The following is a 25038-nucleotide window of genomic DNA, read 5'->3' on the forward strand; positions in this document are numbered from 1 at the left end:
TTAATCGTTCCACTTACTATCCACCAATTTGGCAGGTCGACGCCCTTGGAGAAAAAAATGTATGGAGAAATTTGATAAGCGGTCAGATTGCTAATGATCATTCGCTGTCAGCACGCCTTTTGCTTTTCGGGACGACATACCGGTATTGAGTTGTAGATTATAAATATATCTATCGACATCTTGGAGTATTTAAGTAGGAGAGAGGTTACGATAGCTTCCATCTTTTAATAGACTTACGAACTACTCTTGTTCATCTCCTGTTCATCTCATTCATATACTATTCACTCTGACTGATGGACGAGACCCAGCCATTGCTCGCACCGGTACCACCGCCTACAATCGCAGCTGGGCTATTTCCATACATACCAGAGGTTAATGTTCCAAATGATGAATCTTTCGATCATAGAGCTGAATTCAATCCCAATGGAGACCCCGAGAATCCATTAGAATGGCCAAATGCTTATCACAATGGAGTGATTTTGCTTTTAGCTTTCATGGCTTTCACAGTGTACGCATCTCATCCCACCTTCAACCCGAACTCAATATCTAACAATCCATCAGAACATTCACCTGTATCGGTGCAGTTCCCATCGCCCGACAAATCATTCTGGATCTCGAGAATCAAGAATCCAAATCTGCATCCGTTCTTCTGGTGACGATATGGGAACTCGGAGAGGCAGCTGGCCCGTTACTCATTGCCCCACTTTCCGAAGTGTACGGTCGAGCGGCAGTTTTTAACGTGGCAAATATCTTGTTTATTGTCTGGACCGTCGTGGCTGCGTGTAGTCAAACGTCGCATTTGTTCATTCTGTCGAGATTCATGACGGGCTGTGCGGTGGCTTCGAATGTCTTGAATCCGGCTGTCATCGGTGATATGTTGCCACCTGATCAAAGAGGTTCAGCTATGGCAACACTCATGCTTGCACCGCTTTTGGGCGGTGCTATTGGACCTGCTATTACTGGAGCAATTGCTCAGTCGATTGGATGGAGGAATGTCCTCTGGTTCGCTGCGGGTATGGCTGGTGTTTGCGAGCTTTGTTTCATCCTTCTCTTTCGCGAAACGTATAAAACTCGTATTTTACAACGAAGAATTGCAAGGTTAAAGAAGCAAAAGAATGAAGATGATTTGGCACTCAAAGATGTGGTCGAGGAAGAGTGTGAACATACAGCGATTGCTATATGGAAGGCTATCAAAAGGCCCGCAACGGTATTTGGAGGATCCTTCGTGCTGCAAATTTTGTCATTTTATGGTGCCATTGTGTTTACATTCTATTACATCGTGTCGACAACTTTACCGGAGGTTCTCAAAGATGTGTATGGATTTGCTCCCACGAAAGTCGGTTCTTCTTTCATCGTTTTTAGTAAGTATTAAGCCATCCCTTGCAGCGAATTCACATCTCTGACTAACATGAATAGGCGTCGGATCAGCCTTTGCCGTCTTCGTTTGTAATATGCTTATAGATCGCATTTACATCTATCTTCGAACCAAAAGCAACAACCAATCACATCCAGAATTTCGTATGCCTCTCACTATATTGGGTGGTTGCATGCTTCCCATCTCCATCGCGCTTTTTGGATGGGCCGCCGCGAAGGGTTGGCCCGTTGGATTACTTCTCTTTCTCATTGGTCTCCAAGGTTTCGCTATCTTAACGGGCATGGTTCCATTAATGGCTTATGTGGTGGATGCGTTTGGATTGTATTCAGCGAGTGCTTTGACAGCGGTACTCATTGCAAGATGTTTGACGAGTACGTTTTTACCGTTGGTGGTTGGTCCGTTGACTGATCATTTGGGGTATGGATGGGGATTTACGATACTTTCGGGAGTGTGTTTGGTGGTGGCGCCGGTGCCATGGTTGGTTATGAGATATGGTGAGAAGTGGAGACAGTGGTCTGCGTATACGAGGGATAATTGATTATGATTTATGATAGGATTGGTGGATGGATTCGGGATTGGCTTGAGTAGAAGACAGACGGATGGTTGGAAATACTATTGTTGATATGGTTATATGGTTGCAAATGTGTATAGAAAATATATATATCATGGGATGATACGCAGATTACCTTGTCTTTTTGTCAAAGTTTCATCCTTTGGGCAGGGCTCGGAATAGCAAAACCTGGAGTAAATACTCCAATATACTCAGTCTTTCAAAGTCTGAAAGGAAATGAAGATTCCAAAATTACGTAGCTGATGTACATCTATGAGACCAAGTACATCATTTCTCAATTACTGTCTACGTACTATAACTGAATATCTCTAGATCCAATACACTATTTGAATCCCCTAGAAGAGGTAAAATTGTATATATATAATTTCTTCATTAACGAAATAGCTGCTTAGGTTACCAGGACAAGATATAGCACCTCAGACATAGAATGATATTCACGAAGTCGCCTTCTTGATGAAGTGGTTTACTTTTCGTTCGTTCACCTTTCTTCCATTTCCTAGTGATTAAACTGGTATTCTTCAATTTATCTTAAATCAATACATAGAATCGTTTTGAGTGCCTCTTCAGCGGTTGATGTATTTTTTAATCCTCCCTTGAAGCTTCCTCATCTTTTGTCGTGTACACGAGAAGATGGGAGGATGTTTCACTAACCACACATAGACTCCCCCAACAATAAATAAGAATTTTAAGTCACTTCAGTACTTCAGTACTTCAATTGAAGGTAGGATGAAAATATCATCTTAATTCACTCTTCGATAAATCTACCCTCAGCTCAGACACTTCTTCCTACAAATTTCCTCGGCTGCAGAAATCTCAAATAACCATATTAGAGACGGCTCTCCGAGATATTCGCTTCAGCAACTCCCCATATTCAGAGTAGATTTGACCGAGTTCTTCCCTTTACAACATGTTCCACAGACGTCATCTCGGTACGTCCTCTGTAAGATGAATAACTCGCCGTCTTGACTCTTCGAAAGATGGAAGGGATTCAACTACCGGTTGTGATTGAGCTAGAGCTTGTCTGTATATCCGTGCTAGTTGAAATTGTGGATCCGCGTATATCCTCATTCTCGGATGTATTGTGCGCCGTAGAGTGTGGTAGTCGTAGGGAAATGAAAGACTGCGCGGATGGACTGGATGTCCTTGAACCGGTTTGTTGTCGCTGCTTGACTAGACTGGCAGAATTTCATCTATGGTGCATATTCCAGTCAAGGTTCAAATGTGTAATCTCAGTTCAATGGGTTCTACTGATTCGTATTTGTGCACTCTGATCTCACTCAATGAGTGTCTTCTTTTCAGGGTGTTGAAACCGATCCATGATGTTGAGAACTCTTAAGGTGCATCATCGATCGATCTTGATGGTCTCGAATAGATTTGAGGGAGAGTATATGTGATGTGACATGTACTGCCGTGGTGGAAGAGTGATTGTTCTTTGTGGTACTCTCGGATCCGGGACCGTATAGCTTGATAGTGAGGCGGGGGAATAACTTTGTAATTTCGTTGTGTTAGGAGGTTGAAGTATTGGCTAGCACTACAATCAAGGAAACTCTGGGTGTTTAGTTCTTTGCCACTTGTGGAGAATTTGCCATGGCCGGATTGGATAACTCCAGTGTTTGAACAGCCTTGCTTTGCTCAGTTTCATGTGATAACCAAGAATCGTCCCGTAATTTCGCATGAATTTAACTCTGGCCAGAATTGCAGTTGATGAGATCCCCGATGAATAGCCAAAGTCTCCAGATGGTCTTGATTTTGAGGTATTTAACTGCCTCGGACAAGGTTAGTCCATTCGCCATCCCATTTGAGATCCATCTCGCAAAATTGACCTTTCCGATTGACTCTCAAGATGGCTTCAAAAGCTTCATAAGCACCGGTCGTGAAAACTTCTACCGCAAAGTCATCTGGGCCAGTCTTGCAAGTCCCTCCCTCTACAAGGGTTGATGTAGTGTAGTGAGCATTAAGAATGCATCGCGATCCATTTTGAACATCCACTGTGCTGCGTTTGTCAATCGCAGCATGATTCATATGAGTGTATTGTGTGCGAAAATCGACTGTTTTTTGTGGAATTTTCCAGGGATAACGAGTTTTGGGTGGGATAGTGGCTGTAAACGATCGAGCTCCGCCAACTTGCAGGCTTCCTTGATGAACCCTTTAAATTCACTCTATGCTTCAGTCGGGTGCGTATCTATATGATCGAAGACATCTTCGTCAATGATCGCCCATGGGTATTGTTCGGCGGAGATTCATTGACTTTCTTCAGCCAGTAACTATAAGGAGGTTCGATCTTGGCGGCCCCTTCTTCCCCAGCCTTTAGTACATAGTCATGGTAATTGGTTGCATATATGAAGGCGAAATGGTCTGGGTAATCGATCTTGCAATTCAGGCCAAGTAGTTGAATGATAGTTAGTAATGACGTTTTCAAAGTATGGTAAACTTGTCGGAAAGGATGGGTATCTGTTTAGGAACAGACGGTGCTTGGATTCCATTTTCCAGATCGCTTTGGCTTCGAAATGCAAGTTGCTGCAGAGCTTGAGGTTGAGGAGATTTGGAATGTTGGATAGTTGGATGGGAGAAAAGGGGAGAGAAGGGGAGTGTGCTCGAGAGATGTGTAAACTAGGTAGGTAGGCGTGGTAGGAAGTTTACCCAATATTCACTTTCCGAGTTTCAGAGCTGGAAAGCGAGAGATAATTAGAGAACTTCTAGGAGATGGAGTGAATCGTTTGGAATTTTCGCTTAGTTTTGCCAGAACGACTTGTCGGCTAACCGTGATATGGGTTGGTAGAATCTTTTGAAATGGTCGACAAATAATATGGTTTCTAGAACCTTACAAACAGCTTTCAATCGATCTATTTATTACTATCTTTCTCTTTTTCAAACTCACGCGTAAGAGTTCAGAGCACTCCAATTTCATTTCCTGGAGAATTTTTCTCTGTCGCCATGATTTAACTGGAAAGGTATGTGTCACTTGGCAGACTGTTTGAAGGATATTTACCAATGTGAATACCTACTTACTACGAATAGCACGAATCACTACAAAAAACCCCCCAAAAAGCCCCGAATCAACATTCTCACAACCCGAAAGATGAAGAATGTATCTGTCAACTAGTTGTCATCCCAATCCTTCTAAATCAAGGAAGTGGTATACGATAAAGCAAGCATACTTCAAACCATGGAACCAAACACCAAGTACAGATGGAATAGTGCCATGTCCATCGAAAAATCGACCGATGCGGAACTATTTGCGGTAATGTGCGAGGAATCGCCGGTAGTGAAGCAGAGCGTTTTTGGTTGCAAACGTGGTGTTTGTAATGAAGAGAAACGTTATCGTGTGGACAGATTTTCCCATCCCACAGTTTTTCATTGGAATGGTAAGAAGTTTCTGAAGGGGACGTGAAGAGAGGTAGGAAAGATGCTAATGTGAAATCATAGTTTTTGATGACGACCGGTTGTCCTTGCGAGTCATATCATTCCGGCCTAAGCGAGGTGGAACGACAAGACGCAGTATGAATAGATCCAGTTGGAAGCCGATATAGAAATTAAACAAACCTTGTGATCCAAGAATTTATATACCATGAAGTGTAAGAATATACTCTGATTTTAGGATCTTCTACATGAGTGAATGATTGCAGATTTCCATCTGGATACCAAAGAATGGGTTGTTGTATTCGATTACTTTGGAAATCATCTATCATTGAGGAGTGGCACCGGAAGCTTAGCACAGCGACATTCAACTGAATGTACCTTTTCATTACCGACTGGAGAAAAAATCATCACTGCCAATTGAGGAGCTTGTCGGGTATCGTAAGAAGATTATGATCTCATGATGTCCTTAAGACGTGTGATATTATAACAAGGCATGGACGCTCGATTCACATCCAAAATCAAGTACCTAGGTAAGTGAAAAAGACGTATGTGTACTCAGCGTTGACACAGGACTCGATCAATTGAATTTTATGTAGCATATATACGTAGTATTACGTGCAGGAATATAAATAGATGCTGCATAGTTTTCACACTCGAGAATTACCTCAGTAGTAATACTGTATTGTCGTTGGTGAATGTTTTCAGATGGAACGCAGAATAAAGAAGAACATCTAACGTACATACCTGTGCCTACTCTAAATCAGTGTGGGTGGAAAGAAGTATTAAACAGTGGAGAAAGGATCAATTGATTTTTACACGCTTTCATACTACTACTATATTCTAAACTCGATATTTTCGCATCTTATTACACACTCTGCGCCGAGTTGCTAGGTAGTAGGTGGCCCATTGTGTAGAGAATCGAGATCTAACAGTACCCCAATGATGTTCCACGCCCATTCTGTATGGAGAAAACATAAAGAGCCAGCAAGACGGTAAGATTTATGCCCTCAGTACTTGATGCCCGTACAGATGTTCAAAAGCCAGCTGCGGCTCGGCAATGAGCGAAACTCGACATCTGAGCCCGCCTGGGAAAATTGGATCCCTCATGAATATTCAATCAAACACATGCATTCATCTTATTTGGAACTTCTAAACGCCTTGAATATTTCAACTGAGCTGGGTCATTCGGTTTATCCTGATTTTTGAAGTAAATCTCATACACCCACATTCGATAATTTTGTCAGGAGTATTGGAATTGCTCTTAACCGATAAATGCAGTCTTGTTTGAACTTTTGAGATAACTACCTCACTGATTGTCCTATCTACTAGCTTAGGATTAGTCATCAAGAGATATACCTTAACAACTTTTTTCGGTACTTTCTTCTATTTTAGGCAAGGACAAGTGGGGAAAAGGGGGTTTCGACCAATACTTCGCTTGCGTGACAAAAAGATTCACGATACTATTCTCCACCAACTCCACCACCGTCTAAGAAAGAATTCAATTTGGATATATTTTTACATACCTGACGCGCTGGCATCTACGATTCCTCACTTGGTGTAATGGTCAGCACGTCGGATTCTGATTCCGGAGATATTGGTTCGATTCCTATAGAGAGGTTCACATGTCATGATGAACCTTCTACTGTACTCAGTTAGAATCTGAGTTTGAAGGTTTCTCTTTTTGTTCTTGAATAGCGAGCAATGGTTAGTGTTTTTCGAAACCCTGCGAGAAAATCATTGCGTCGAGGTTTTGACGAAAAGTTTTTGTATGGCGTAAAGGTAATATTTTCCATGTTTTAGGGCGTATCAGAATCATTGTGTGAAGCTTTTTATAGAAAGTCTCTATAAAGTATATCTCTTTACTATACCTACTGTACTTCGTATACTGAATCAAATAATTATCCAATGGATTACATAGTCATGTATACGAGTGAGAGAGTAATGGCATGATACAACTTAGAACAATCATAAGGACTTGAAAGGGGTCGGGGTTACGAAGGGTTTCTTCTTTGTTCCGCACGCTCACTCCCCACTCCCAGGCACATTAGAGTGGAAGTACGAACAGTTCCCTCTGTATCTGAATTACAACTGTCAAACACAAAGGCTCTAAAACAATGCGGGCGCCAACTCGCCTACAACTTATTTTGTGATTGACAGGCTTACCAAAAACCGGACATTTATCTATATTCAGGGTTTGCACCTTGGGAGAACGTCTTTTACGAAATCTAACTTTTGTAAACAGATCATCTACTAACACTCTACTCCCATACGAAATTCCAGCCTTGTACACTCAATATTCGAATTGATTTTCATTTTTTCAATGGCGGAAAACCCCACCTAAAAATTCTCGCTCCCAGCACAGCCTTAACATTGCCTTTATTAATTAACTTGGATTGCGTCTTCCATCATCACATGATATCCCTGCTGGCGCAATGGTAGCGTGCAAGACTCCTATTTAGGACTTAATCCTAATTGATTAAATCTTGAGGCTACAGGTTCGAGTCCTGTGTAGGGAGTTTACGCAAAGTAAAATCGGTTTGATTCCGAGAACAGTCATTACATTTTTGAATTTTACAAGACCCCGTTCGTTTTGCGGTTGCACGATGTTTTCCGCATTAGAACAGTAAGCTGCGGAGACTAGCGGCCGATTTTTGCGATGGTTTATCAGGGCTTATTGAATTTTGTAAACTTTTTCTCAAGGGAAGGAGGATCTAGCTCTGGAGTAATAAGTATCTGTGTAGTAGACGGACGGGATTTGGATATTCCTTTTTGTTTTGAACGTCTAATCCTCTTTAGATAAGCCCCATGGAGCAATACACGAACCTTACTATGCCCATTAACCCAGATAACTCTACAATCCTTACCTCTACCCCGCTTGTGATAACCGATTAAAAAGTCTCATCGGTAGTCTACCTCCTTCTCCTCCGCCCATTCGCTTCAACCGACGCAACTCCAAAGCCCCATCAATCATTTGAAAGAAAATCGCATCTCTCCTCTTGTACATAGCTTCTCCATTAATTTCCATATTATCTACCCATAAATCCTTTGTTGTATCCACAGTCCCAAGTAATTCCCAACTGGCTATTCTTTCCTCAGACGATGAACATGAGAGGAAAGGTCGCGATTGACTGCTAACGAAGTCTCTTGACAAATCAATCGTCCTTCCTCGATTCATGGAAATGATAATTTGAATGCCAGACTTTTTGAAGACACGCTGAGTAAACTCGATGGTTCAATTTAAGTTCGATATATCACAATATTCACAGAGGTGGTCGAACCCCCCCCCCCTCCCCCAACCCCCGGAGCCCCTTTCTTGTTCTTGCGAACAGTCTATCTCCTTATGATATCTCTGAATCTCTCCAAGCTTTCTTCGTATCAATTAAGATGACTGAGAAGGTCTAACTATAGAACACTTATATAGAAGCTATTATAGGTGTACGAAGTCTTACATTATGATGACTATCGTATCAAGACTGTGGAATCCAGAGGAACTTTCAGAGCCTTCAATTCTTTGGATTAGTTAAACATCACATGTAGAATCATCGATTAGCCAATCATAACGTGGTAATCATCAAAATCATCACTCTGCATAATTTGTTGCACATCGCAAAAAGGGCGAAAGAAAAGGGCCTCCAGTTTCATGTTGAACGCCCTTAAAAAGCCCTTTTGCACAAATTGTCGAGTAATCTCATTGTCCAATCCAATCACACAGATTCGTTGACATGCAAATCAGATCATGTATCTTACGTATAGATATGCAACACTACCTCTCAAGACATCTCACCAACGAATGGATGTGATTGGAGACGGGCAACGGGCTTGCAGACCTGATAAGCTGTGATTGGATGGTACGTAGGGCGTTAAAGCTCCGACCTCAAATCCAGTTTTACCCAAACATTTGTTGCACCTCTGACCTTCAATGTCCCCTTTTTCTTTGCCCTCTCGCCCTTCCTTTGCTATCGCCCTTCAGCCCCATCTTTGAAATCTTTCACCTCGTTAACTGATCGCCCAATCATATTCACTTACTCTCGCTTCAAATCTAGAATTCAACACATGTTGCACATCGTACCTTTTGTTGCACATCATAATTGACCTTGGTGGTGTCCAATAGCTTGAAGGTCCGAGAGCTGAATGAGAGTGGATATCCGAGTGTCCCGAGAACGAATAGATTAGCTGAATCGGCAGAGTTTTGTGGATTAGCTACGGAGACATGGGTGACAATATCATGGCAAAAACGTGAAAACCACGCTCAATGTTTTCAGATGTGCAACAAATTGAAGAACAAAAAGTTTGACATAAGAATAGAAAAGAAACGTGATCTTGAGGAAAGTCATGAGACTTGTTATGTAATCAGGCCTTCTTCCATAAATTGATTATTTTTGAAGATTAGTTGCAATGTTCGCGTAATGCTAATGTCAAGCAAGCACCAACCTCGTCAAAAGCATCATTTTGTTATCTACCTATCCTATTCATTGATAGCATAGGGTTGATGCAAGTTTATATGATCGCATCTCATTACTGGCTAAGAAACCCCAAGTTTTGGGCTTGCCTCCGGCTCCGCTTTTACACGTTTCAGCCAGCAGCAAGCCAAGTACAACACCACAATGCGCGTTTGAACGATGTCGTGAATATTACACAGGAGACTCTGTGATTGGTACCTGATGACCGGGAAGACAAGTGAAAAAGCGGTACAACATCAAGTGATGTTATGGCAACATCTTGATATATCTTGCTTGCTTTCCTTGGGTGAGTTACATAACACACCAGGGTTCTCGAGCATGTTGTTTGTGTGCAAATACTCGCACTCTGATACCACCCGTACGAATTTTGATGCGAGATAGGCCTCCAAAAACTACACACAGCAGGTTCAGATTTCGTAAACTTTGGAAAGAGACCGTGTTGTCTTTTGATATTGTTTGCCAACTTTAAGCTCGACATTTATTCCGCAAGCAGTCTTTCGAATTCTAAATTCTAAACTATATAATGTGCTGGAGTAACACCAAAAACGAAGGGCACAACACAATTGATCTTGGATGGAGCTTCAATAATTTAGCTAAAGTCGACATGGCGGGGTAAGTCACTCTCAAGGGGATGGGGATACAACGATGCTCGCAAGAGTTCTTTCCCAGTAGACTCATCAGATCGATTATTAATAATTCCATCCGAGCTAAGAATTTTGTTAGGAAGAAAGCACTTGGCAAAATCTAGGAATCTGAAACCAGTCTCACAAAATCTTTGCGAAGTACATGGCAATTGAAAAGAAGAATGGAGATCTGGCCCTGTTCATATAGTGGCTTTGGTGGTATTGTCCACTCTTTAGTGCCATTTTGCCACCCTAGTTTGATTCGGACAATCTCTAAGTGGTTAATCATTCTATCATTCGAGAGTTTTGTTGCACTTCTGAATCTCCAGATTTATAGGCTATGAGCTTGGTACTACAAGCCTCGATGACATTGGTAGTACCACATACATCAGAACGGCTTCTAAATGGGATTCCATGTGCCTAGATCTTATATAATAGATGCAATAAGTTGACTAAGCCATTCAATTTTTACATGGTACCTATAAATTAATTACTCAACTATCTGCCTATGTCTTCAGGTAGGAGGACTCAAACCGTGACTACGTACTGCTTCTCTGCACTTGAGGATTTAAGTGCGTATACCGCAAATCACATCAGTACATGGGATAACTATTCACTGCTGTTGGCGAGGTCTGTATCTCATCAATCACTCCTGTTTAGACCTTTGTCTTTTACGATTCCCTTTTGCCGATATCATGAAATATTGATTGTGGATCCAATGATTTAGTGTTATACTTTCAAGGGTGCAAGGGTCGTGTAATAGTATTTCACAACCGCTATTGGTCTTTGCGTCTACCGTTCTGGAAGCTTAAACATCCGGACGAAGACGAGCGTGCGTAAATCTCGCTTGTTTCACATCGTCTTTATTTTTGTCCTGGGCCAATGATGACTTTCTATTTTAACTAGCTTGTGGTTGAAGAGCGTGTATTGATTTGTTCGAGAATCCCCAAGAACAAAATGGTGTCAAACTATCTCTCATCGCATCGTTTCTTCACGGCACGGTTTCAATAGATTGGACCCATCAAAGTCAGACGTTCAAGGGATGATTCTTTGTACCCCAATTCGTTTACCCCTCAATCAGGCAATCATGTCCTCAAATAATCCTAGTTTATCTACCAAATCTTCCATTTTGGCCACAGAAGTAATCCTAGTTGAGATTATAGTGAATTTTGTTACCCCATCGTTTGGTTTGAGTTTGTAATTTATTATCGATCTATTGTTTCTTACCTGACGGATCGCTTGAACGACAGATGACAAGTTTCAAGGAGAATCCATGATCCTGTGTCATGTTCACAGTATGTACGATTTATGAGAATGATTTGATAATCGATGAACATATTAATATTCCTTCCAGCTGTCAAGTTCAAAAATAATGAAGACATCCAAACCATCTTTTAATATACGTCGATTTGTGTGAAAAACTTCTCTAATAATGATTTCTCTTACAAACGTTCTCCAAGCTGGACGATGGAGACCGCTATTGGCTTTTGCAATCCTCATAATATGTCTCTTTACAATTTCATCTCTCAATCACCTCCCACAGTCATCGCTGCGACGTAGAGCATTACATGGTACATTAACAATACCACCATTCTCAAAGAGTCTTCCTCTAACTAGTACAGCAGATAATCATATTGAAGAACGAGGTTTTTTAGAAGCGATAAGCAGTGCTGCTGAAAAACTTATCGGCGGAGGCAAAGGTGGAGGCGCCTTATCGACAATAGGAGAGCTGTTCTCCGGGAATATATCAGGAATTGTTAGTGGATTAGCTGCAGACATAGCTGTGCCTGCAGGATTTCTGGGAAATGGCCTTGCCTTGGGTGCTCTTGCCGGAATGATGAATATGTCCGTACCAACTACGAATGCCACTGGATTTAACTTGGTAGCGTACAATCTTGGCTCTGGACTTACAAAGAGCTTAGTTGGATCCGTTTCAATGGTACCAGCTGGTGCCGATATGGAAGCTGCAAAAGCTGCAGCCAATGATCCAATGGCTATGCTGATAGGAGCCGGAACAATTAATGGAGCCGCTCTTGCTCTCGCACAAGGTTTAGGAAGTGGAGCTTCCCAAGCATTAAAGTTCACAGCACCATCGCAGAAGGCTGCTTTCAATACGAGTGGTATCAATGGCGCAGCTGGAAATCTAGGCCAGGGTCTCACATCCTCATTTCTCTCTGGTATCAATACCACCAGTCTCTTCTCAAACGCAATGCCTGGTATCAACATAAACGACCTGATACAAGGAAATGCTACTATTCTTGGAAGTTCCCTGAGCCAACTCGCCGCCGGTGCCGGCACTGGTCTCGGACAAGGAACAACTATTGGTCTCGGACTTCAGAATGCAGCTACAATGGAAAAATCTCCCAATGGATCTGCTGGAGCCGTGCAAGAATTTACTATGGGACTTACATCCAGCTTTTTGCAAAATGGCACATTGTCGAAATTAATGACAACATTAATGGGTCCAGGAAGTCTTTCGAATGCTATGGGTATGGGTGAAACGGAGGCAGATATGAGTTCGGGCTCCTCTTCTTTTCTCGCCAATATGAACATCGCTGCAGTAGCACAAGGCTTTGCAGTAGGACTTCTTGACGGAGCTGGAAATACTCTGGCTGGAATGTCTACACCTCCAATGCAGACACTGATGTTTAATGATTCAGTTGGTGGAGCAGCGACGGGATTCGGTCTTGGTTTAGGTGCACAGGGTACCACACTTGTGAAGCAAGTGCTCGCAAATCCATCGATCATCTCAAATTTTACCATGTCATCGACTGCCAAGCGTCATCTCCTTCAAAGTCGAGCCATGATCCCAGCTTCCAGTATATCAGTCATCCAACGCCGCGAATCGGATTCTTCTTCTGATGACAATTCTTTCATCAACGCTCTCAATTCTACAACTCTTGATCCTATCCTACAAATGGGAATCGATACTATCGGCTGTGCAGGTGTAGGTGGACTCGCTTCAATTGGGTTTGGACTTTTCACAACGGGAACTATCGATATCAATCAATTAACGGGGATGCTCAACATGAATCAAGACATTACGAATAATCAAACTTTCATCCTCGAAAACGGGGGCAATACATATACCATTAATCTCGCCAAAATGGATATCCAGATTAATGGCATGCCAATCCAGAGAGCAATTCTATCGATTGTTTTACATAGTAAGTTTTTTTTTTTCTTCACTCCAACTACAAAGTAGAAACAGTCGAACTAACATCCTCTCAGTCGTTTTCGCAATCCTAACCTACTTCATCCTCGCGCCAACATACATCTTAATACACAGCACCAAGCGCGTAACAACTCTCTCCTCCCTCCCTTCTCCCTTCCCAGCCTTCAAATCACCCCTCTTCACTACCTTCATCCCGGCCTTCCTCTACATCATCTCACCAATCCTCATCATCGCCACCGTCATCCTCGGGTTCGTCATCAAAGGATCATCATCCGCATCCCTCTCCGCCCACGGCATCATCGGTATAATCCTCCTCGTCCCCACCTTCTTCACATTCGCCACCTCCGCCTCGGCCATCCAACGCAAAAACCCCGGACTAAAAACCCTCTACAAATTGAGCTTCGGCACAACAATGATCGTGGCTGTCTTGGTACTCTTTTCCGGATTCGTCGATCTTGCGAATTATACTTTCTGCGCAGTGCAAGCACTGCCTATCGTGGCGTGGATTGTTCTTGGGGGGGTTTTACTAGGGCCCATGGGGTTGGCGGGTGGAGTTGTGGGGATGGAGGGATTACTTTCGAGACAGAGGGGGAAGCAAGGGGTTGAGTTGAGACCGGATATGCAGAAGGGGGATGAAAAGACAGGGAGTTACTTCGATGTTGATGATGAGAGAGGAAGAGTTGCTGGAGGAAAGGTGTAATTCAATTGCGCGAGGAGTTGGAGCGAAATGATTTTTATCGTATGGTTAGGATAGGATACCCGGATTGGGCTGCCAGTTCACTTGTTTTTCTTTTATTTCGTATTCAAAACGAAAGTTTTTGTATTACTATTATCATTAGATAGTTTTTAGATATTTTTAATACAATCGTCTATCAGGTATAGACTTTCAAAGATTATAAGAAATTTGCAAGGATTTTGAGCGAACATGTTGATCGTAGAATGATATGTAACTAATCGAAGAGAAAGACTCTATATATGAGACTATGTATAATTATGTATAAAATTCTAACGGTATATGTATATAATGCGTTTCCATCAATCATAAATACCCAATTATCCATCCGGTCCCAAAGCGCATGTTTCCGTAATCAATTCAATATCGTCTGGGTATCATCCAGACCTTTGGTTCAAAATGCAAATTCCAACTCTAGATCGCAAACCAAGATCTACGCACGCCATGCAATAAATGGCTGTTCTCATAAGAAAATCTCTGTTCGTCAGTTTTCTCAAGCAAGAGCTTTCTCACCATCTCCATTTGCCTGTACAACCGGCACTCCAGCTTCTACATCTCCCGCTTTCTTCGCCTGCTTAGCTTCGAGTCTGAGTTTTTCCTGTTCTGCCAATCCCACTTTCGTGGTCTCGTGTTCTTTACTGAGCACATGTTGACCGATAGCAAAACTGATTGCCAAACCCAGAGCTGCAAATACTACGTATATAATCCACTATATTTCAATTAGCATTTCTCATTACTTGATAGGAGCCTCTCCTTAAACGGCTCCCGAAAGTGAACTTACCATAATCCTCAAACTTCCCCAATAAGCATCCCTTGCAACTTCTCTTCCAGCAGTAGGTAAATCCTTAACAATATCCACACTGGCACCCGCATCTCCACCACTCAACTCCGATGCCACGCTACTTCCCAGAGCTTTGATCAGTTCCGCACTCTTTTTCTGCATCTCATTTTGAAATACTACACTTCCTACTACCACACTAATACTAGTGCTTAGATTTCTGGTAAATCCAAATGTGGCGGTTGCAGTCGCGATATCTGCTTTCTTGACCAGGGTTTGTAAAGCGATAAGCGGGGACTGGAAATTGGGTCCTACACCAATACCGGCGATGATTTGATAAATGATGATCTTAGACCAAGTAGCCTTGCGTGGGAGATTGATGAAGAGACCAAATCCGAGTGTCATAACCACGAGACCGAAATAGATGGGTGGGAGGTATTTGCCGGTTTTCTTGATGAATACACCTGTTATCGCGGATGTCAAAGACAAAGAAAGAGCAAAGGGTAGTAAATAGACACCAGAAAGTAGAGGGGTAGCGCCAAGAACGGCTTGGAAATAGAGCGGGAGATAGTAAGAAGCTGAGATGAAGACGAATCCATGACAAAAACAGACGCCCAAAGCAGCAACGTTAGACCCATGTTTGAAGAGTCTAAGAGGCATGACTGGGTATCGAGCGAATTTCCATTCGTTGAGTACGAAGAGACCAGCAACAATTATTCCGAAGATGATCAAGCAGATGACCGTGGCTGAACCCCATGGTTTTGTGACACCTCCGAATTGCAGACCGAGAAGAACCATAAGCGTACCGCCGATAATTAGTAAACTTCCGAACCAATCTACGGCTTTTAATCCATCCCAGACTGGTGTTTTTGGATTATCGAGATGGAGGTAGAAAAAAAGTGCGATTGCGACTGTTCCCGTAATCGGTAACTGTTAATTTCCAGTTAGTTTTCGAATTCCTTGAGAACCCACCACAGAAGGATATTAAATCTCAATATCAAAACTCACATTAATATAAAAACACCATCTCCAGCTAACTTTCTGGGTAAATACACCTCCCAACAAAGGACCAATCGCACTAGCGAAAGCCCAAGTCATTCCAACCAATCCAAAGTATGCACCCCTCTTCCTCATACTGAACAAATCGCTAATGCAGATATTGACTAAAATGATCAATCCGCCACCCCCAATTCCCTGAATTGCTCGCGCCACAATCAACATCCCAATACTAACACTCGTGGCTGCCAATAAACTCCCAATGAAGAATACTCCAGCCGCTATCAATAAAATCGGTTTCCGTCCCCATATATCTGAGAATTTGCCCCATGAAGGTGTAGACGCCGCGTTTGCGAGCAGATAAGCGGATCCGATCCAAGTATATCCAGCATTTGAGTGAAAATGTTCTGAAATAGTAGGGAGAGCAGTGGTGATAATCGAGACATCGAGAGCGGCGAGGAAAACTGATGCGCAGAGTGACAACATAATAACAGTCGTTTGTAATTTCGTGCGCGAAGCTTCCGGATCTTGCGGAGAGGGCCCAGGAGGAGCCGCAGTTCTGGTGGTCGTGGCGACATCGACGCTAATTTGATTTGAGGCGTGGTTTTCGGAATCTATGACTTCCTTTTCGCTATCTTCTGGAGTTACGGCGGTCGATGCGCAGGAATTGGGTGAAGGTTGATGTGTAGCGGGTTCTGTAAGTATTTCGTGTGCTTTAACTGTCGTATCAACAGCGTTTGTCTGTGTTGGAGTAGCACCTGCCATTTTGGCGCTGTCGTACGTGTACAACGTATCCAACCAAATCCACGGATACTTCTGTAAGTTTCTATTATTGTTGTCCAATCTCTTAGCAAGTTCGAAGATCTAATGTTAACTCTCGTCACACTTCTATGTATTAAACGTTGGAAAAGAAGAGACAAGAATAGGAGATTTCCGTTGTTGTATATTAAGTATGATTATTTCGCCATCCAGTGCCTGCAGAATCAAACGACGTAAGTGGAAGGAAAGATACATCACTCAGTATTAAATAAACAATCTGCAAACATTAATAGATTAACCATTAGCTAGTTAGCTATACTAATAGACCAACCAATTCAATAATCGTTAGCACGATTCCACCCGCCATCAAAACTACTCCGATGGTAGAAAAATGCGGAATTTTGGTGGATCCTCGTCATAGATTCTAGATGCCTTTTTTTTTCGTATGGAATAAGGATTTGATTGGTAGATAAGCACGTTTTTCTCCAGTTATTATATCAGTGACATTCAAAAGGGCGCTTCTATCGGACTTCGCTGCTCATCCTAGGCCGATGTGTTTAATGCACCGTGGATGCGTTCCTAATAAGTCCTTAACTTTGGAATGTTTTTCCTTGTCAATTTTCTTTTTTGTTTGAAGAGGTGTAGTGATTTCGGGGTCCGATTTATCTATCCAATTTGCTACGAGTCAACATTTGTTAGTGACTACGAGTATGAGTTTGATAAAGGCGGAAAATTGAACATATATACGCAATTAGTTTCAAGAATCAGGACCGGACATAAACTCTCGAGCCTTCGGTCCCGACGCTTAGTGGAGTTAAGAGTGCAGAATAAAGTTTTCTTCTACCAAATTCTCCGACGGGTCGGTCCTGAATTAAGGAGTTAAGGAGAGAGTCGTATATCAGTTATAGTTCACGTCCACCGTCCGCCGTCGGAGCTTGTCAAATTTCTGCTTATCCAGGCGGAGTGCGATTAGCAAATGTTCCAGCTAAGATAAAAAGCAACTTTCCAACGATCAACAATCCCCAGATCTTGGCTGCAAGGAGGAAGGATTTGCATCTAGAAAGTGGAGATTATAGCGAGTGCCAAGTGTGTATTAGCCCGCAAATTAGATGTTGGAAACGTCGAGTTTCGGGGTCTGAAGAACTACCGAGATAATTCTAACACTCCAACAGGATCTAATACTGGTAAGGTCCAAAGCGATATGCATATGGATGGATTCCACACGAATTCAGAATATATTTCGCGTAGGGCAGGGGAATTTACCATATGGGCAATTGTGAGGCTACATTGAGATTCAATGTACTCCATAAATTCCAGTTTGATGATAGTTTTCAGTCCTTGATGTTTAAACTTCTACCAAATCGCTAGTATGGGAATATACAGGTTGAAAGCTTCAGGGCCCACTTCAGCAATATCAACTCCTCCGAAGCAAGGTACCCCGCATGTTCGACGTCTGCACTGCACAAAATGCATTTGTGTATACTCATGCCTCCAAATTGGGTGCCCGTGGAGCCAGAGAATACAGGGTAGGCTACAGTCAAGATTACAATTCTTTCATGAGGTCATAGTCTTGATCTTCCGGCAGCTTGACAAGGTTCGCTTTCTTCCACTCCCCCTTCATGACTGTCGTTATTTCTACGTTGCTTATCAGCAGTGTTCACGGGTTGGGGAGAATCTTTGGGAAATAGATTCCACCAGCCCTGCTTCGATATAGTATTGCCACCTAGAAGTCCACGGATCTGGGGAGGTGCTCCAACATTGAATTGATGATGCACTGCGCGACACACATGACAAAGAGCTAGGAAGTGTCAGTCATCATCCAAACAAGTGACGTTTCTAGATATATTTCGTGTAGGTCAGATGCACGACATTGTCCATGGTTTGGTAATGGAATTTGCCAGCCATGCATGGTTAATTGTTACAACATTTGACATCCTGCCCTGTGAGGAGTCAGTTCTTTCGCCAACCGAATATTCTCGATTCTACCGCACGTTAGATCCCAACTTCTCTGTAATTTAGCTCACCCACTCTATGTTGGATCCCACGAGAAGACGATACATGACTATCTCTATCGGTATTCATCATGGAAATTCGTGCAAATTGATTGTGTTCACAATTTCATAAGCAACGCATTGCACAAAATTTACCAACAAGATAACTCGTATGTCTGGAAAAGCATCTTCTCTCACCATGAAGCATGTCATTCACGAAATAGCCCGATCATTATCAGACGTTCGAAAAGCCCCATATTGTACCCGCCCGACCACTTGTAATAGTACTTTGTCCTTGAGCGGACCATAGTTGGGAAGAGCGCTGGGTGAGTTAATGCGCTAAGACATGAAACTCGGAGTGATATTAGATTTGAATGATCGCAGTGAGATCTGACTCTATTCTCTGGGTATTGCAAGACCTCGAATTTTTACATCGGCTGAGAGAGGAAAGGCCGTTTGAAACGAAGATCCGTTACTGGAGTCCATGGTCGAAGCCAAAAATACTTATCCTACCGTTCTAATTGAGAAAAACCTCGTGAGAAATATGATTGGTGGTACACCGAAAAAAGGGTGAAAGCTTTGGTCCAACATGAGGATACCGAAGATGATGATGGAGGTCCCATCCCATCCCTAGCTGAACTCTCCAAGGACTGATATGATATATCTGGCTATAATCATTCGACAAAGTGCTACACCGATATAGCTGCTCGAAGACTCATTGAAGTAGTTTTCATGAGGCAAATGAAGAAATAGGTAGCTTTTCAGTCCGGAATTCATAATGTACTTGATGCGAACACTTTCTCATTTGTGATTCTGGTTGTTGATTAACGTGATAAAGACCAAAATGAATGTATGTGTAGGGAATTTAATCTCGAGACTTCCGAGAGGAGTGTCACGTGTGATTCAACCACACCGCCTTTTGATTTGGCGAATCAGCCACGCCCCTTCATCTTAAGCGTTCACGAAAACCCTCAAATCTTCTTGCAATTCTCCTATGTCAAAGATGAATACCCGACTTCAACCTTTGGATACATATACGATCCAGCATTGGCAAGTGTAAACTTGTCTGCTGTGCATGATTGTTCTGCAGAATAGGCACAGTGTGAAATGCTCAAGGCGAGAATATTGTAAGTATGCCAGGAGTTTGAAGAGGGGAATCCCAGCTCAATTCAAGGGAGCTCGTACCCTAGAAAATCATGCAAAGATAATTTTAACCTTCAAAACACCAACTCTCTAGGTTGTATTCATGCTGAAGCAGGAACATAAGGCAACCATACCTAAAGTAACCTTATGAGTTTCGAAATCCTTCGATTTCCTAGTCTGAAACAGCTCAAGTCGATTGTTATCAGGCAGGCCCAAACGCTCGACCACCGCCAAGAACATCAAAAATAACCCCTTCGTCCCAACTCCGGAGTGTCATCTCAAGTATGAAACTCGGTTTGTCAGTAACCGTTAACAAGTTAAATGGGACGGATCTATTTTCAATGCCTTTTCGGAATTCCACCTATTGCATTCCAATTCATGTTACTTTAAGGTTTAATTCTTGCTCATTGTTAGCCTAGTGGCTTGAGATCTTATCTGATTAGTGACAAGTGCTCTTCGGATGAGTTTGAAGATATCAGATTTGATCAATTGATCCTAGCAAGATATGTTACTTCAGATGTACTGGACGTCTCATTCCCCGCTATTCTGTACAAAGACGCCTTTATCGTAGGGATTGATGTCATATCCTAGGAGATCAGATGCATTGTGCCTGTCAAAATAACCTTTGGGATCAGAAGAGTAAGCGAAAAAGCGACGGCATCAAGAACTATAAGATCAGCAGATATTTCCTTATTATATTTCTATTTCATTATCATCATCATCACCTTCACCTTCACCTTCACTACACACACTCATTCCAATACTTTCCACAACAGCTGAGCTGTCTATTCAACTGTTAATACATTCATTCATATTACAAAATATATATTACGAGTTTCTTTCACTCACTACTTACTTCATCTATCTATCCTTTATAACACCCAATCAACCAACCAAATAAATCAAAATGCGTTTCTCTCTCCCAGCTCTTGTCCTCTTCCTCTCTGTCGTTAACGCCTCTCCTCTTCCCAAGAACGAAAAGGCCGCTGCGGCATCCTCCTCCGTAATTTCGTCGGCCTCAGCCGCAGCATCCTCCTCCGTAATGTTGTCGGCCTCAGCCGCGGCATCCTCCTCCGTAATGTCGTCGGCCTCAGCCGCGGCGTCCTCGTCCGCGATTGCGTCAGCCACAGGCACAGCCGCGGCATCCTCCTCCGTAATTTCGTCGGCCACCGGCTCCTCAACTGCTGCAGCCACATCGGCAGCGTCCAGCTCAAATTCCACTGCTTCAGCCGGAAGTGTTTTGACCTCTTCGGCATACAATGATTTCCAAATATCCGCGGGAACTGCCGGATCCGCTAAAGATGAAGCCAATGCGCTCTTTACCGGTATCGATATGAACAATCTCGCTGCTGTTTCTGCAGCTGATCTTAAGATCATTCAAGGAGTTCATGATGCTGCTGAGGATGCTGAAGTCGACGGGTTCAATCCAGCCATTGCGGCCGCTACCGGTGATGCTGCTACTGCCCTTCAGGTACATATTCCATTTCATTTTCTGTCAAATATTTATAGCACATAACAGCAACTAACATAAACTCTAGAACGGCAAAATCAAGAACAAGGTTCTCAAACTCACCGCCGAAGTTCTTTCTCTTCAAATCAAGGTAGCTCAAGGAAAAACTGCAGATCCCGCGCCCGAACAGAAAAAGTTGGCCAATAATATTAGATTGGATACTGCGGCTGCAGGACAAGCCAGTACCCCCGTTAGTTTCGATGCTACGAGCTAGAGGATGTGATAAGACGGTCAATTGAGCATTTAGGGATTTGGGATATAGTGGATTTTGTTCGCGTGGACGTGAACTATGGATACTTTAATACAATGTGTCATTTTAGACAGATGTATACAATGGGTTGATTTTCGGTAGATGGTGGTTGGTGGGCGCATAGACATAAAGGGATGATTATTCATTACTATATAGTATAATGATAGTAATCATATTATGAAAATTATTTGCTTATAAAATTTCAACGGCTTGGGAATGGGGGTTGGGAATAGTTTCCTGCTGATCCATACAATGTTATATGACTATTGATCAAATAACATATTTGGGATTGGTCAGATAGACTTTTCGAAATGCAAATAATTTAGCACGTCCCAAATTCACACTTGATAAATGCTGAAGGTATACACTCGACAAATTGAGATGTAATAGTGACAGTCATTTGACCTACGGATGGAAGCCTTTAGTAGGATGATTCTTCCTCGAATCATCTCATTCCGAGGTCTACTCTAGTTTCATCAGAGAACACACTCTACGAGGTATACTAAGCGGGTGATTTCACTATACCATTTTGTATCCATAAAAGGGAACCTTGGTTTGCTAGGTTCAGACGGTAATATTGAACAGAAAGTCAAAAATGCAAGCCACGTTCTAAAGCTCTCGCCAAAAGACCGCAGAAGTCATGGGTGAACTTGGACGGCGTTCCTTCCGCAGAACCATTCAGCCTAATGTAGTGGAAGGATATCATCTCTCGTTGGGGCCGTTTGAATCAATTTTAACTCTTCCCATAAACAAGGAGACACCCCCCACGGCCCCCGCTTCTGCTACATATGTGATCTCAGGAGAGCTAAGAATCATGTTAGTGCATGAAATTTCTCTCAAGACTAGCATACGACTTCTGAAATTTCCATCTTTGGCTATTTTATCCAGCGCACTCGTACTCATACTGCCAAAGACCATGTAACTCCGGACCAGATGCACAATACACAGCCTGACAAACTACAATAGGACTAATTTCCTAGCAGCGGAGTTGCATACTGTCTTGCCGCACGAGTAGCAATCGGGGTTTGATTGCGGGGTAAAATAAAGCAGGGATGCCAACAGCCACCTCAAGGAAGCTAAAGTAGCTAGTGCGAACTTTCGAAGCGTCGATCTAGGTCCACCATACTACTGCACGATTCGGTACATAATGCAATGCATCGGTGTCTGTAAAACGCAGAGTACAACTTTGTAATATGTAATGAGAGGGAGCTTGGCCGCATCAGCAGTTTCTCAACGTAAATTTGCAGCATGTGAAATGCGTTTTTCATATGATAGTGAATTTCTTCTACCTTGCTTGAAGGTGTCATTTTTTCACAGAATCTGCATGTGTACGACCAAAATATTAAACTCGACTTCTGGATAATTCGCCATTTTTAAAATAGACATTTCCCCCTTTTCTTTGCTATCATGACTTTACTTCATGAGGAAAGACAAGTGATTCCAGCTGAACAGAGAATAGTTGTCGAATCAGGTGCAAATCTATTATATTATGTGTAATGCCACAGAAAATCTTCCATCAATTTTTTGATATTTGAATGGTTTTACTTCACGACTTCACCGAGAATTTCTTAATTGCTGTGCACAAAAGTTTTGTTATGGATAAACACATATAACTTTTCTGATCACAAACGTTGTAGATGTATATGGCGATTCATCATTTGCAAATCATGAGGTGATTGTTCCTGAAGCTGCAACACGCATAAATCATGAAAAGACACGCAAAATACCACTAGGAGTGTTGTGGACTCGAAAGTCTGCAGAGGACACACCTTTGGCGAGCCACATCTCTACGATTAAAAAGGGATCACACGTGGCAAGTAAATACACTCCTTATCAACATGGAGGCGAGCAAAGCTGGAATTTCGAAAGATTTGATTTGAGAAAAATGGTCGAGGTCGGGGTGCAGAACCTACCCTCTGATACCCACACGATGGAAATGATGGAGATGACTTCGAATGCAATTGACTCGTTGCGAGAAATTATTCGACAACGGGCCAAGTTAAACAAGCCGCTGAATCAAAGCAACCATGGTAGCAGGGTTTGGGCTCAGCCAGTTACTATTGTCCAAGGCGACGCTATTGGTGTGATGCTTCAGAGACCTGGATGGGAGCTAATAGTGGTCGCAGCACCAAATCCAAAGTTGTCTCTTGTCCTTCTCCAGTTTATGTACAGGTAATGGATGAATTCGGGTTGACAGGCGTTGCCAATTATCCTGTTTTCATGTCAACTTGGTGGATATCTCTACTGATGCACGACTTTGATGATTGGCGCCGGGACTACCTTGCTATTCTAGACTATAATTTCTTTCTCGAACACAACCTAGATCAGGCTACTGGTGCCCAGCTTTTATCACGACTGGAGAAGGATATGGTAGCAATTTGGGATATGCCAAAATTTTCAGACGAGCTCCAAATTCGTAGATTACACATGCTCTGTTCAATGGCCTTCTTTGATCTGAAACGTAGACACGAATCCGACTTTCTCGATCAGGATACAGACGGACGTACTGTTTGGATCCACAAAGATCGAGATATCTGGCGAGATTTCAAAGCTTTAGATTCAGCTGGCTACTCGCATTACTTGCCATATGGCCCTCGAGTTAATGGACGCGATGACATGATGCTGGCTCGTTCAGTCAATGACTGGATTGATCTGGCACCTGACTTGCGCTACCATGAGTGCAATCAATCTATTTTTGTGCTCACTCAAGGATCATTGACAATGTATGACCTGACAAAATGTTATGAACGAACGGTATGGATGTTGAACGCAAGTTTTGACTCAGAAGAGCGACGTGTGGGGTGCAATGGCATTGTCGGAACCTGCGTATGGCAGCTCGGTAACCATCGCCATGATTTGTGGTGCTACTACTCCCTGGCTTATGGTGACTGCTCAGTTGCGCAGCAATTGGATCTTTACAAAATTGCAAACCTCGCAGATTGCTATGCTTCGGATTTCACGCCGAGGACATTGTCTGACGCCAAGATGATATCCATTCCGCGTCAAGAATATTCATATCACGTTCGGGTGGATAACCTCGATCATAAAGGTTCAACTATGCTCCACACAACAGTCTGCGATGCCGTCAAAGCTAAACTAATTCCAGCAACTGCCATCGATTACCAGATTGTTCTTCCACTCCTTCTACGCACGGGACGAATGAACGAAGCCACTTTCCTGGGCTATATGGATCATCACGATTGTAATCACTTTGCTAATATCATGCGATCTGGACATGCTGATGGATTTAGCCATGAGTATGCACATGCCATTGCAGCGTTGGTCATGGAAGGATGGTGGTCGGGAATTTAATT

At 42.7% G+C, this 25038-nt stretch overlaps 8 protein-coding genes across 8 annotated transcripts; 6 read left to right on the top strand and 2 right to left on the bottom strand.

The window, feature by feature from the left end:
- Nucleotides 1-293: 293 nt before the first annotated feature.
- Nucleotides 294-1913, top strand: EAF01_002903 (uncharacterized protein; the record flags this gene model as incomplete). The annotated part of the gene is made up of 3 exons (XM_038911157.1): nucleotides 294-508; nucleotides 562-1361; nucleotides 1417-1913. 3 exons carry the CDS (start codon nucleotides 294-296, stop codon nucleotides 1911-1913), a joined length of 1512 nt encoding a protein of 503 aa, XP_038774079.1.
- Nucleotides 1914-3704: 1791 nt separating this feature from the next.
- Nucleotides 3705-3968, bottom strand: EAF01_002904 (uncharacterized protein; the record flags this gene model as incomplete). The annotated part of the gene is made up of 1 exon (XM_038911158.1): nucleotides 3705-3968. The coding sequence occupies one exon, from the start codon at nucleotides 3966-3968 to the stop codon at nucleotides 3705-3707; it is 264 nt and encodes an 87-aa protein (XP_038774080.1).
- A 1144-nt stretch (nucleotides 3969-5112) lies between these two features.
- EAF01_002905 (uncharacterized protein) lies at nucleotides 5113-5337 on the top strand (the record flags this gene model as incomplete). The annotated part of the gene is made up of 1 exon (XM_038911159.1): nucleotides 5113-5337. The coding sequence occupies one exon, from the start codon at nucleotides 5113-5115 to the stop codon at nucleotides 5335-5337; it is 225 nt and encodes a 74-aa protein (XP_038774081.1).
- A 3705-nt stretch (nucleotides 5338-9042) lies between these two features.
- EAF01_002906 (uncharacterized protein) lies at nucleotides 9043-9968 on the top strand (the record flags this gene model as incomplete). The annotated part of the gene is made up of 3 exons (XM_038911160.1): nucleotides 9043-9143; nucleotides 9418-9652; nucleotides 9786-9968. The coding sequence occupies 3 exons, from the start codon at nucleotides 9043-9045 to the stop codon at nucleotides 9966-9968; spliced, it is 519 nt and encodes a 172-aa protein (XP_038774082.1).
- Nucleotides 9969-11821: 1853 nt separating this feature from the next.
- Nucleotides 11822-14264, top strand: EAF01_002907 (uncharacterized protein; the record flags this gene model as incomplete). The annotated part of the gene is made up of 3 exons (XM_038911161.1): nucleotides 11822-11960; nucleotides 12015-13556; nucleotides 13621-14264. The coding sequence occupies 3 exons, from the start codon at nucleotides 11822-11824 to the stop codon at nucleotides 14262-14264; spliced, it is 2325 nt and encodes a 774-aa protein (XP_038774083.1).
- A 526-nt stretch (nucleotides 14265-14790) lies between these two features.
- On the bottom strand, nucleotides 14791-16836 carry EAF01_002908 (uncharacterized protein; the record flags this gene model as incomplete). Its single annotated transcript, XM_038911162.1, has 3 exons — nucleotides 14791-15006; nucleotides 15079-16005; nucleotides 16084-16836. The coding sequence occupies 3 exons, from the start codon at nucleotides 16834-16836 to the stop codon at nucleotides 14791-14793; spliced, it is 1896 nt and encodes a 631-aa protein (XP_038774084.1).
- Nucleotides 16837-20871: 4035 nt separating this feature from the next.
- EAF01_002909 (uncharacterized protein) lies at nucleotides 20872-21688 on the top strand (the record flags this gene model as incomplete). Its single annotated transcript, XM_038911163.1, has 2 exons — nucleotides 20872-21435; nucleotides 21503-21688. 2 exons carry the CDS (start codon nucleotides 20872-20874, stop codon nucleotides 21686-21688), a joined length of 750 nt encoding a protein of 249 aa, XP_038774085.1.
- Nucleotides 21689-23131: 1443 nt separating this feature from the next.
- EAF01_002910 (uncharacterized protein) lies at nucleotides 23132-25036 on the top strand (the record flags this gene model as incomplete). Its single annotated transcript, XM_038911164.1, has 3 exons — nucleotides 23132-23195; nucleotides 23362-23873; nucleotides 23897-25036. 3 exons carry the CDS (start codon nucleotides 23132-23134, stop codon nucleotides 25034-25036), a joined length of 1716 nt encoding a protein of 571 aa, XP_038774086.1.
- Nucleotides 25037-25038: the final 2 nt, after the last annotated feature.

This window comes from Botrytis porri (assembly GCF_014898465.1).
Source record: "Botrytis porri strain MUCL 3234 chromosome Unknown BPOR_003, whole genome shotgun sequence".
NCBI classification, from domain to species: Eukaryota; Fungi; Ascomycota; class Leotiomycetes; order Helotiales; family Sclerotiniaceae; genus Botrytis; species Botrytis porri.